Source organism: Lutra lutra, chromosome 8 (genome assembly GCF_902655055.1).
Source record: "Lutra lutra chromosome 8, mLutLut1.2, whole genome shotgun sequence".
Classification (NCBI taxonomy): Eukaryota; Metazoa; Chordata; class Mammalia; order Carnivora; family Mustelidae; genus Lutra; species Lutra lutra.
In genome coordinates this window covers 59,921,327-59,935,756 of record NC_062285.1, presented here as the reverse complement: position 1 = coordinate 59,935,756, position 14,430 = coordinate 59,921,327, and the positions used below count along the sequence as shown (strand labels likewise).

General features: G+C 39.0%; 1 protein-coding gene across 1 annotated transcript; it reads right to left on the bottom strand.

Moving 5' to 3' along the window:
- Positions 1-8,571: 8,571 nt before the first annotated feature.
- Positions 8,572-9,483, bottom strand: LOC125106913 (olfactory receptor 8S1-like). Its single transcript, XM_047741498.1, has one exon. The coding sequence runs from the start codon at positions 9,481-9,483 to the stop codon at positions 8,572-8,574; it is 912 nt and encodes a 303-aa protein (XP_047597454.1).
- Between the last annotated feature and the right edge of the window lie 4,947 nt (positions 9,484-14,430).

Below are 14,430 nucleotides of genomic sequence, written 5' to 3'. Positions count from 1 at the left end.
GGTAAAAGATATCAAAATGCAGTGAAAGAACTAAAGGTAATCACCAGTAACTGCATTATTAAATACAAATGAAAGACTTCATTAAACAATTTTTAAAAAGTATTTTACTGCAATAGCATTAAATTGTTTCATTAAAATAGCATATGACAGTGCACCTGGGTGTCTCAGTTGGTTAAGTGACTGCCTTCAGCTCAGGTCATGATCTCAGGGTCCTGGGATCGAGTCTCACAGCAGGCTCTCCCCTCCTCTTTGGGGAGCCTGCTTTTCCCTCTCCTTCTGCCTGCCACTCCACCTGCTTGTGCTCTCTTACTGTCAAATAAATGAATAAAATCTTTTTTAAAAAATAGCATATAGTAGGGGTGCCTGGGTGGCTCAGTCAGTTAAATGTCTGGCTCAGAGTCCTGGGATCAAGCCCTGTGTAGGGCTCCCAGCTCAGCGGGAAGTCTGCTTTTCCCTCTCCCCCTGCCCATCCCCAACTTGTGCTCACTCTCACTCTCTCTCTCTTTATCTCTCAAATAAATAAATAAAATCTTTTGAAAAATTAAAATAACACATGGTATATAAAAAGAGTCAATTGCTAAAAAGAAAAATAAACAACAGTGATATTTACAGTGATTCAAAAGATAATCCATTATGCTCAGAATCAGATAAAATCAGCCAAACAAAAGCAAACAAATATAGCTTTGTATTACTAAACCAAACATAGATAATATTTTAACAGCAAATGATAGTATCTATCTTATTATCATGGTTAGTTTACAGGTTTTTAACTTTTGTAATATTGTACATGTTAATTCATAAGCTTGATTTCACAGTGTATTATATGCCATAAAGGTAAGGAAGTTACATCTTATTTAAAAATATTTTTTAATGTTATAATAAAATAATTTAAGAGAATATTGATAATATTAAAAGGGTGTTTTTTTCAGTAAAGATTTTATTTATTTACCTGACAGAAGGATCACAAGTAGGCAGAGAGGCAGGCAGAGGGGGCAGGGGCGGGGGTGGGAAGCAGGCTCCCTGCTGAGGAGAGACCCTGAGATCAGGACCGAGCCAAGGCAGAGGCCCAACCCACTGAGCCACGCAGGCACCCCCAATGGTTTTTTTTTTTTAATTTAAAAGGGTATATACACTTTTTGAATTAGGGGTGTGTGTGTGTGTGTGTGTGTGTGTGTGTTGTGTTGTGTGTGAGATACTTACTTGTGAAATAATATATGGATATATTGGTCTCTGCTCCTTGTTTCTGTTAGTATTGGGTCTTAGACCCTGGTTACTGATGCATAGCTCCTAAATCTTTGTAATTTCTTGAGTGATAAGAACATCTGACACAGAGTTCCTAAGTCCCTTACAATGTCCTGAATGATAAAACACACCAACTCTTGGTGGGCTCCTGGATGGGGGCTGGCTGGCTACTAGAAAAACCAAGCTGTGATTATAGACTTGGAAATTTTGGTTCTACACCTCATCCTCTGGAGCGGGGGGAGGGGCTGGAAAGCAAGTGAATGCATTAGGTCTATGTGATGACACTTTCATAAAAATCCCTAATGGATGGTGTTCAGAGAGCTTCCAGGTTACCAGGCTTGTGGAGATGCCAGGAGTGTGGCCCCAGAATGCAAATGGAAGCTCAGTAACTCTTCTCACATAGTTTTCCCCATACATCTCTTTAATCTGCCTCTTCCTGAGTTTTGTTCCTTTATAATAAACTGCTAATCTAGTCAGTAAATTGTTTTCCTGAGCACTCTGAGCTGCTCTTGCAAATTACCAAACCCAAGGAGGGATTGTGGGAACCTCTGATTTATAGCTGCTTTGTCAGAAGCACAGGTAACAACTAGACTTGTGATTGGTTTCTGAAGTTGTGGAAGGGGGCCAGACTAAGCCTTTCACCTCCAAAGTCTGTGCTAACAGAGTCAGAACTGAATTGAATTGTACACCTAGCTGATGGCAGAGAATTGGTCAGTGTGGGGAAAAAAAATCCACACTTCTGGCCATGGAAGTGTTGTGAGTATGAGAGTGAAAGAAAACACAGTGTGTTTTTCCAGCATATACTTACTTGTTAATATATAACAAATATCATATATGTGGTATGTGCATCATAATTTTCATTATATATTCTCTTTGCCAGTAATACTTTAAAAGATATAATAGGAAAAGATATTTCATTTACATTATCTGTTAAAAAAAAAAAAAGATTAATCCTGAAGAAGGAACATAATCAGTGTGAAGAAAAATCACGTTTCCCAAGTAGAAAATCTCAGCAAATAGAGGTTTCATTTTCCTAGATCCAAATCCTGACTGTTGCAAAAATATCTGTTCTTTTTTTTTTTTTCTTTCAGTTTTCCAAGATTCATTGTTTATGCACCACACCCAGTTCTTTCCAGTCACAGGCATCAGTGATATTGTTTAGGGCCATTCAGTATTTCCCATGCAAGTGCTCTTGGCAGTTTATGGAAATTGAGAAGATATGCTTAAAAAACAAAGAAATACCTCTGGGGTTTCCCACAAATAAAGGCGGGTCATGAGGAAGGGAACAAACATCCAATAGTAGCCGATGAAAGTGAGTCTCCTTCCCCAGATATTTTTGGTTATGACTCCATCTTTCAAGCCTTGGGATGGCCAGAAGCAGTAAGGATGGCACATTAATACAGTTTGACCAGGTGAATCTACTTTCCTAATGAAACAACTGAAAATGAAGACCAGTGTTTAGGCACAAAAATGTTGGTTACAATTATTTATAATTGAAAAACCTTACAAAAATTCTATTCCATAATTATGAAATAATTCATATTAACCCAAATCAAATGAAATCATATTCTTGCTTTTCCTTTGTTCATCAGATTTAATAGGTCACCAAGTTTCTTAATTCTACTTTGTAAATATATCTGAGATGTTAGCTTCTTAAACATGAAGTTCTAGGGGAACCAGATATTCTAAATGAGACATGTGGCTGGTTGTGTTCTTTACCAAGACCCTTTTTCTCTGAAGTAATCAGACAGTTTGCTACTTCCAAAATAAACCAGGAGCTTACTCCAAAGTACATTTTTTTTTAACTTTTTAAATTTTTAAAAGAAGATTTTATTTATTTATTTATTTATTTATTTATTTATTTATTTATTTATTTGACAGAGAGGAAACACAAGCAGGGGAGTGGGAGAGGGAGAAGCAGGCTTTCCACCCAGCAGGGAGCCTGATGCGGGGCTTCATCCCAGGACCCTGGGATCATGACCTGAGCCAAAGGCAGCCATTTAACCAACTGAGCCACCCAGGCAACCCCATTTTTTATTTTTTAAATAATTAGTATGAGCATCATATCTCAATATAATACAGTTATTAATTTCTACATTTTATTGAAAAAATTTTTTTGAAAACACAGTGATATATCTTAATAAAGCATAAAACACTCAAGATGTTGATAACAAGTTTGGAAATTAGGAGAGGCTTGGATCAGAAATTGGGTTGGCCTGGTAGACATGGAAGTTATCAAGATCTGTTGACTAAGGAGGTGACTTCTACTTCTGACCATTATAACTGATTAATTGTCTCACAGTATTCTTTGCTTGAACAATTAACATACTAAATTTAAAAAACTTAATGGGTTACCAAGATGACAGTTTTGGCTCTTCAGAGCTCACAAATGAAGTGAAAGAAGAAATCCTAGGAGTTAAGCAAGTACTCTAACCAGCTTGATATGGAGGGTAAAAGTTAAATCTAGAAACCAGCTGGGTAGGGAGTTTAATAGGAGAATCCTAATAGAAATAATTCCAGTAAGAGAACTCCAATAGTGAATTTGACAAACATTCATTGAAATAAATCCCAGAAGCAACATTGCCTAGCATGTGAGTATGGACTCTGTACCTAAACTACCTGGGTTTAAATCCTAGCTCTCCCACTCACTTTGTGAAAGTCACTTTTCCTCTCAGTGCATAAGTTTCTAAGTTTGTAAAATGAGGAAAATTTTAACAGTATCTATGAAAATAATAGTATCTGTCTCATAGAGTTGTTCAGAGCATTCAATTAGTTAATATACATAAAGTTCTTAGAATGCCTGGTACATAGCAAGAATTATATAATTGTTAGAAATAAGGTGCTACAATCTCAGTGTGAACATAAATAAAAAATAATCTACCATGAGGATGGGGCCATGAGAAAATTGGCCCTTTTGACATTGGAGTTGGGTAAAGAGGGAAAGGGATATTTCCTGCAAATTCATAACTACAGCTGGTGCTCAGACAAGTGTGAAGTCTGAATTCATGCTGTCTGTGTGTGTGGTCTGAAACACCTCAAGCAGAGAATTTAATTTAAAGTGGGGCTAACTCAAAGGTAACTGAAGGAAATAGATAACCTTTCTATGAGAACAGAATTTAAGCTACAATTTAGAATTTCATGGCCAGAAAAATTACCTTTCAAGAAATAAAGTAATTTTCAGGCAAACAAAAACAATTCATCACAAAACTGACACAGAGAATTCTAAAGGATCAGATATGGACATGAGAAAATGATCACTAATGAAAGATCTGAGATGCAAAAAGACATGGTAAACTTGCCTGCATTTCATTAAGGTTTCAAGAGTAAGTGGGCTGGTGGGTATGCCATTGGAATCAATTATTAATGTGTAATTTGTCACTGATTCTCAAAATGATATTCAATATTTGTAAAATGTTTTCAGTCCCTTCTATAAAAGATTCCAAGTATTATGGTTTAATAAAAGATCCCAAGTGCTATAGTTTAATAAAACAATCCCCAAAGTAATGATAAATTTTATCAGAGAATTCAATATTTGTAGTTGGTAATTCTATTATAAAATGTTTTGTTGGCATGCAAAGGCAATATTGATATAAATAACCTCTAATTTTACACTGTAATACAAAGTTTTTTGTAATTTAGTAAGGTATAGTGATCTACAGAATGTATAGGGAAAATACAAAACATTTGAAATTTCCTGTATTTGTCCTATAAGTTATGAAATATCATTATAATGCTATATATAATCTTGTGTTTTGTCTATAATTGTACCTTCATACTTTCCATAAATCAAGTTTCCTCAGCATACTGTAACTACTATATAAATAACAACCATATTATTTTGTAAAAAAAGACATGATGAGCCAATGTCTCACCTGGGTAAATCTAAATAAAAACTGATTGATTAAATAATATAGTAATGATAATGTCTAATTTGTCAGGGGAAAGGGAAGAACTAAAATACTGGGTTTAAGTGGCATATAAATTTGGGATGTTGTTTCTTAAAGTATTTTATGGTCTTTATATTGTTTTGGAAGAGGATAAAGATACTAACTTTAGATAATTAGATGGAAACTTTAGTTAGAAAGGTACTAACTTTAGGATAGCCATCACAAAAATAGGCAAGCAGGGATGCCTGGGTTACTCGGTTAAAAATCTGCCTTTGGCTCAGGTCGCGATCCTAGGTCCTGGGATTAAATCCCATATCAGGCGCTTTGCTCGGCAGGAAGCCTGCTTTTCCTTTTCTCTCTGCCTGCCACTTCCCCTGCTTGTGCGCGTGCAAGTTCTCTCTCTCTCTTCCTCTCTCTCTCTCTCTTTCTCACTCTCTCTCAGATAAATAAAGAAATAAGTAAAATCTAAAAAAAAAAAACAGATAAGCAGAGGAAAAAATGGAAAGGGAAGAGGAGTGAGAAATAAGAGGAAGTTACAGTATAAGTGGGGCACATAGAAATGGATCTGAACGGAAGAATAAACATTGTTAAAATGTCTATACTGCCTAGAGCAATCTATACCTTTAATGCAATTCTGATCAAAATTCCACTGGTATTTTTCAAAGAGCTGGAGCAAATAATCCTAAAATTTGTATGGAATCAGAAGAGACCCTGAATCGCTAAGGAAATGTTGAAAAACAAAAATAAAACTGGGGGCATCACGTTACCTGATTTCAAGCTTTACTACAAAGTTGTGATCACCAAGACAGCATGGTACTGGCATAAAAACAGACACATAGACCAGTGGAACACAGTAGAGAGCCCAGATATGGACCCTCCACTCTATGGTCAGATAATCTTCGACAAAACAGGAAAAAATATACAGTGGAAAAAAGACAGTCTCTTCAAAAAATGGTGCTGGGAAAATTGGACAGCTATATGTAGAAAAATGAAACTCGACCATTCTCTTACACCGTACACAAAGATAAACTCAAAATGGATAAAAGACTCAACGTGAGACAGGAATCCATCAGAATCCTAGAGGAGAACATAGGCAGTAACCTCTTCAATATCAGCCACAGCAACTTCTTTCAAGATATGTCTCCAAAGGCAAAGGAAACAAAAGCGAAAACGAACTTTTGGGATTTCATCAAGATCAAAAGCTTCTGCACAGCAAAGGAAACAGTCAACAAGACAAAGAGGCAACCCACGGAATGGGAGAAGATATTTGCAAATGACAGTACAGACAAAAGGTTGATATCCAGGATCTATAAAGAACTCCTCAAACTCAACACACACAAAACAGAATAATCATGTCAAAAAATGGGCAGAAGACATGAACAGACACTTCTCCAATGAAGACATACAAATGGCAATCAGACATATGAAAAAATGTTCATCATCACTAGCCATCAGGGAGATTCAAATTAAAACCACATTGAGATATCACCTTACACCAATTAGAATGGCCAAAATTAGCAAGACAGGAAACAACATGTGTTGGAGGGGATGTGGAGAAAGGGGAACCCTCTTACACTGTTGGTGGGAATGCAAGTTGGTGCAGCCACTTTGGAGAACACTGTGGAGATTCCTCAAGAAATTAAAAATAGAGCTTCCCTATGACCCTGCTATTGCACTACTGAGTATTTACCCCAAAGATACAGATGTAATGAAAAGAAGGGCCATCTGTCCCCCAATGTTTATAGCAGCAATGGCCGCAGGTCGCCAAACTGTGGAAAGAACCAAGATGCCCTTCAACTGGACGAATGGATAAGGAAGATGTGGTCCATATACACTATGGAGTATTATGCCTCCATCAGAAAGGATGAATACCCAACTTTTGTAGCAACATGGACGGGACTGGAAGAGATTATGCTGAGTGAAATAAGTCAAGCAGAGAAAGTCAATTACCATATGGTTTCACTTATTTATGGAGCATAACAAATAGCATGGAGGACATGGGGAGTTAGGAGAAGGGAGTTGGGGGAAATTGGAAGGGGAGGTGAACAATGAGAGACTATGGACTCTGAAAAACAATCTGAGGGTTTTGAAGGGGTCGGGGGTGGGAGGTTGGGGGAGCCAGGTGGTGGGTATTATGGAAGGCACGGATTGCATGGAGCACTGGGTGTGGTGCAAAAACAATGAATACTGTTATGCTGAAAAGAAAAAAAAAAGAAATGGATCTGAACACACAAGTAATTACTGTAATAATTGTTGATTAAACTCTTCTCTTCAAATAATTTTCAGATTGAATAAAATAATCAAAATGCAGCCCTGTGCTGCTTACAAAGACATACCTAAAAACACAGAATAAATAATGTTAAGTGAAAAAAGCAAGTCATAGAAAAAAACTTACAATATGATTCTACTTATACAAATTTCAAGAACAGGTAAAACTAAAAAATTTAGAGGAATGAGTATTTTGCAATTCAGTACAGGGGTTACATCTGGGGAGAGAAAAAGGGTTAGATGATGGGGCTACACATGGAGCTTCTAAGGCTCTGGGAATGCTCTATTTCTTAAGTGAAAGATAAAAATAAAGGTAGTCTTATGACAAAACATTCAGAAGCAAGAACTCAGCCCCTGGGCTCCTGACAGCATGGCCCAGGCAACCAGGTGAGGAAGCAGAGGCTCTCAGAGAAAGTGCTTGCACAGAAACTGCTATCTCATCCGGTCTGTTACTTCTGCCATAGCCTCAGGCTGTCTTCACTTCCGAAGACAAACTAGTGACCACTACCCAGGCACACTAGCTGTTTGATGGCCTCAAGTGTTCTCAGGTAAGGTGAAGGAAGCTTGTGAGTCACTGTTCTGGAACATCTGTCCCTTGGCTTCATGCTGTGCTGGCTTCTGGAGAATCTTTTAGCTTCCAAATGGCAATAGGAGGAATGGGCTGGTTGGCCTTCAGTAGATAGTCCAGCACTTTCCCTCTTTCCAATGTCTTAAAATAGTATAGGTTTTTATTTTTCTCTTTTACAGTCTTGCAGAGGATGTGATCATAAGATCACACAGTCAAATATTCTCATCTTGACTACCTGACAGATCAACTCTCTGATTTAAGAGATTCTTCATTTTGAGATGTCAGAACTGTTTCTTTCACCAAACACAGTTTTCTCAAACATTAGTTGCCCTAGAACATTTTTTCTCATACATCTCATACTCACCTGGCTGACTAATTGAAACATAGATTGTGAGCTCTACTGTTGATTCAGTAGATTAGTGATTGGGCCCGAGAATCTGCCTTTCTTGCCTGCTCACAGATAATGCTGATTCTGCTGGTTTGTAGATGACAGTTTGAGATCCACTGACCTCAAATGTTTTATCCTCTCAAGGTATTTCTGAAGATCTATCTTCCCCATTCTCTGACTGAATACTACACATAGAACCTCTCATCTGAGGAGCACATTCACTGCCTCAGCATCCTCTGCAGAGCTGCTTTCACCTCCTGGTTCTTGAGGCTGTAGATGAGCGGGTTCAGCAAGGATGTGATCACACTGTACTGAATGGAGACCACTAGTTCCAACACTGAGCCTGAGGCGGGGCTGATGTACCTGAATAGAGCTGCCCCATAGAACAAGAGCACCATAGTGAGGTGGGAGGAGCAGGTAGAGAAGGCTTTGGCTTGACCCTCAGAGGAGTGGATGTTCAGAATGGCAGAAATGATTCTGGAGTAAGAAAAGAGGATCAGGGGAAGTGTCAGCAGTCCCAGAAATGCACTGGACCCTGACAGAAGGAATTTGTTGGCAGTGGGATCAGTACATGACAGAGGGAAGAGTGAGGGTAGCTCACAGCAGAAGTGGGAGATAATGTTGGACCCACAGAAATGTAACTTGTGGATGAAAAGATTATTTACTAGTGAGTTCAGAAAACTCATTACCCATGCTGCACTAACCATTATCATGCAGAGAGGCTTGTTCATGACCATGGTGTAGAGCAGGGCATGGCAGATGGCAGCATAGCAGTCATGGGCCATGGCAGAGAGAAGACTGGCTTCAGCACACCCAGAGAGAAGAAAAAAGAAACTCTGGGTGATGCAGCCCCACACTGAGATGCTTTTCTTTTGAGAGAGGAAGTTCTGTAGCATTTTGGGCATAGTAATTGAAGAGAACCAGATATCTAGGGAGGACAGGTGTCCAAGGAAAAAATACATGGGGATGTGGAGGTGAGAATCCCCTCTGATCACCAGAATCATCACCAGATTCCCCATCAAGGTCAGGAGGTAAATCTCCAGGAACAGTACAAAGAGCAGAGTCTGAATGTGGCAGTTAGCAGACAGCCCAAGGAGGATGAACTCAGTGAAGAAAGTGAAGTTGTTCATGGTTGTTTATAAATTCCATTCCTAGAAAGGAATCAACTGTATTACAGAATCTGAGTAGTTTCTAGTAATCAGAATATCACTCCCACACCCTAAAACTTTTCAAGAAATACTCCTTTCAGCTTAAAAATATAAAAAGTAAACAAGTTGAGTGTTTCCAGTTGTGACTGCTACGGGTTGAACTGTATCCCTTCCTCTCCAAAAATATGTTGGAAGTCCTAACCCTCAGTACTTCACAACGTGACCTTACTTGAAACTAAGATAATTGCAGATGTGATAAATTAAGATTAGCTCATACTGGAATAGGGTGGGCTCTTAATCCAATAGAACTGATGTCCTTATAAGAAAGAGGAGAGCACCATGTGAAAACAGACACACAAAGGGAAGACAGCCATGTGACAAAACAAGCAGAGATTGGAGTGATGCAGCTGCAAGCCAAGGAATGCCAATGATTGACAGCCACCACCATAAGCGAAGAAGAGGCAGGGAAGGATTCTTCCATACAAGTTTCAGGAGGAAGTAATCCTACTGACACCTTGATTTCAGAGTAACAGCCTCTAGAACTGTGAGACAATAAAATTCTATTGTTTTAAGCCAGTGTTTGGTACTTTGTTATAACAGCTCTAGGCAACTATTAACAGTAACGTTCAAGATTTCTGCCCCTTGGCCCTTCCCAACTGATCTCATTAATTTTGTCAGCGAATATAGCAAACATCTTGGAACCTAAATCAAATTACATTCTTTTTTTTTTTTTAAGATTTTATTGATTTATTTGACAGACAGAGATCACAAGTAGGCAGAGAGGCAGGCAGAGAGAGAGGAAGGGAAGCAGGCTCCCTGCTGAACAGAGAGCCCGATGCGGGACTCGATCCCAGGACCCTGAGATCATGACCTGAGCCGAAGGCAGCGGCTTAACCCACTGAGCCACCCAGGCGCCCAAATTACATTCTTTGACCCTTGAGAGTATACTTATGAAAACAAATAAACAGCATGCTTCAAATGAAACTGTTCCAGAAAACAGACATTTAGTTGCAAGTCTTTTTATATTTAGGTTTGGATTACAAAGCCAAAAACTACAGAACTGACCATCTATTGTAGACAGTCTGAGTTTTGGATAAAGATGTGGAAAGGGGACTTGGAAAATGCTAGTAGGGGTTGTATGGGACTTTCCAAACATTTCAAGATCCCTCAAGGGTACCCTGCCTATTCAAGTCCATACTGGTAAAGCTGGAGAAATGTTTGTGGGAATGGGTAGACATGCCCCAGAAAAGCTTGCTCTGTCCTCAAGCCCAGGAGGTCAAGTTCTCACAGCATCTCAGAGTAGGGATATGAAGGCTCACAGAGACAAGATGACTTTCTCTGCATTGCAATTTATCAGCAGAACAAGAATTAAACAGAACATTCTGTTCTCAGTCCTGTGCTCTTTCCAAACAACACAGCAGGATGACATATTTTTTGAGTCATTTAAAGTATGCTTAGAGGACTATATAGCTGTGTCTTAAATATAGCACTATGCTTAAAATTATAAAGCTGGACCTGAGAGCTATGTGAACTTGAGCAAGTCATTTAACCCTTCTGAAGGACAATTTTTCACATGTTTAAAATGGAACAATTACATCTGTCTCATGTGGTTGACTTGAACTTATTAAAAAGGCTTTTCAGTGGTTAAAGACAAATTTCTGAAGAAACCATTCTGAGGAGCTTTCATGGAAAGGAACTAACTACTAAAAGAAGGGATAGAGGCTGCACCAACTTGCATTCCCACCAACGGTGTAAGAGGGTTCCCCTTTCTCCACATCCCCTCCAACACGTGTTGTTTCCTGTCTTACTAATTTTGGCCATTCTAACTGGTGTAAGGTGATATCTCATTGTGGTTTGAATTTGAATCTCCCTGATGGCTAGTGATGATGAACATTTTTTCATGTGTCTGATAGCCATTTGTAGGTCTTCATTGGAGAAGTGTCTGTTCATATCTTCTGCCCATTTTTTGATATGATTATCTGTTCTGTGTGTGTTGAGTTTGAGGAGTTCTTTATAGAACCTGGATATCAATCTTTTGTCTGTACTGTCATTTGCAAATATCTTCTCCCATTCCGTGAGTTGCCTCTTTGTTTTCTTGACTCTTTCCTTTGCTGTGCAGAAGTTTTTGATTTTGATGAAGTCCCAAAAATTTATTTTGGCTTTTGTTTCCTTTGCCTTTGGAGACATATCTTGAAAGAAGTTGCTGTGGCTGATATCAAAGAGATTACTGCCTATGTTCTCCTCTAGGATTCTGATGGATTCCTGTCTCACGTTGAGGTTTTTTATCCATTTTGAGTTTATCTTTGTGTACGGTGTAAGAGAATGGTCGATTCATTTTTCTACATATAGCTGCCCAGTTTTCCCAGCACCATTTTTTGAAGAGACTGTCTTTTTTCCACTGTATATTTTTTCCTGTTTTGTCGAAGATTATTTGACCATAGAGTTGAGGGTCCATATCTGGGCTCTCTACTGTGTTCCACTGGTCTATGTGTCTGTTTTTATGCCAGTACCATGCTGTCTTGGTGATCACAGCATTGTAGTAAAGCTTGAAATCAGGTAATGTGATGCCCCCAGTTTTATTTTTGTTTTTCAACATTTCCTTAGCGATTCAGGGTCTCTTCTGATTCCATACAAATTTTTGGATTATTTGCTCCAGCTCTTTGAAGAATACCGGTGGAATTTTGATTGGAATGGCATTAAAAGTATAGATTGCTCTAGGCAGTATAGACATTTGGATTCCTCAAGAAGTTAAAAATAGAACTTCCCTATGACCCTGCAATTGCACTACTGGGTATTTACCCCAAAGATACAGATGGAGTGAAAAGAAGGGCCATCTGTACCCCAATGTTTATAGCAGCAATGGCCATGGTCGCCAAACTGTGGAAAGAACCAAGATGCCCTTCAATGGACGAATGGATAAGGAAGATGTGGTCCATATACACTATGGAGTATTATGCCTCCATCAGAAAGGATGAATACCCAACTTTTGTAGCAACATGGACGGGACTGGAAGAGATTATGCTGAAATAAGTCAAGCAGAGAGAGTCAATTATCATATGATTTCACTTATTTGTGGAGCATAACAAACAGCATGGAGGACATGGGGAGTTAGGAGAAGGGAATTGGGGGAAATTGAAAGGGGAGGTGAAAAATGAGAGACTATGGACTCTGAAAAAACAATCTGAAGGGTTTGAAGAGGTGGAGGGGTGGGAGGTTGGGGAACCAGGTGGTGGGTATTAGAGAGGGCACGGATTGCATGGAGCACTGGGTGTGGTACAAAAACAATGAATACTGTTATGCTGAAAATAAATTTAAAAAAATGAAAAAGAAAAAAAAAAGAAGGGATAGAAAGAAATGGGTGAGCCTTGCCCTTCTTTGGGAATATTTATGGCTAGTGGCATTGCTTTTAAGATAAAGAAAACTTCTCAATCATAAAACTTCTCAATCATAGCAATGGCATTGTTGGAAGAAACCCACCTCTGAAACTTTCTAAGAGACTGAACTACCAGTCTGTCCTCTCTGCCCATTATTCTTGTTGAGAGACAAGGAATATAGCTTAATGATTTCTTGCTATCCCTAAAGCCATAAGATCTTGGAACTCTAGTGAAAGTCAGGTAAGAGGGCAGGAGAAGGACTCCTTCTGTTTCCTTTACTCCTGCCACTTTTTTTTTTTATTGTGTTATGTTAGTCACCATACAATACATCATTAGTTTTTGATGTAGTGTTATAAGATTCATTGTTTACATTTAACACCCATTTGGGAGAATGCTGTCCTGTTTTCCATCTGAATGCCCTCTTGACAGCTCCTCCATGCCAAAAGAAGACCTGCCATAGTGTCAGGAACCAGGAACATGAATAGAGGAGACAGATCTCCTATGAACAGAAGTGCACATAGACCAAAATCTCACAAGATTCTACACCCAGGGGGGAATAAATTGGTCTACTATTTACTTTAGACAAGATATTTCTCTTATGCTTGATTTTGTTCTTTTTCAATACCATGAGGTCAGAATTCCTCCCAGTTATGCAAACCTATGAAAATTGGACTTTCGCACAGTTAGGCAAGTGGGATGAGACAGTGCTTTATCTAGGTCTTGGGCAAAGTCAATTTTATAACCTGATATTTTCTAGGATCAGACCCTGTGCTGTCAGTTCTAGCTAACACCTAAAGGGCTGGCATTCTCTGCACTGGGACTTTCTGGGCCTTGCTAAAAGCCACCAGTTCCTGTCAGTCTTCTTGTAGTAACCTACCTGAGTCCTGAGAAAAGCTCCTGACCAGTTTGTAGGAGTCTTATATTTCTCCAGCCCGATTTTCTTTGGCTATCTCTTTGCCAAGATAACCCTGGGAGAGAACATGAGGAAATACCCCAGGGAACCTGCTCACTGCCCATGGGGCAGTATCAGAGTCATTTGAGATCTTGTGCTGACTTTGAATGGTTGGCTGTAATTTGGACGTAAGGGTACAGAAACATTTCCAAGAGGAGCACAAGGCATGATGCAGAATCTGACAAATAAAACTCAGTTTAGGTTTTCTCAACCTTAGCTATATAAGTAGGTGCACAGAGAGGCATGAGTGTGCCTGCTGGCACGCACGCACACACACATACACACACATATACACACACAGACACCACAGACACACTCATACACCCCTACATACTCATATAAAGTCTAACTTTTCCTTTTCTTTTTTGGATATACTCCAAACTCTATTGTCTTCAGATGTGTAATGTTTTTTCCATCACATTCTCCTCACATGGCCTCGCAAGAGCAATTAGAGCTATGAGGCAGGAACTCTTAATTTTCTTGATTTCCCATTTACAAATGTATTTCTCTGACCTTTCTTTAGTAGATGTATCTGCCTTGGATCCAAGACTAACACCCGTATATGTATTTTAACACCCATTTCATCCTGAGCTTCTGGGTTCT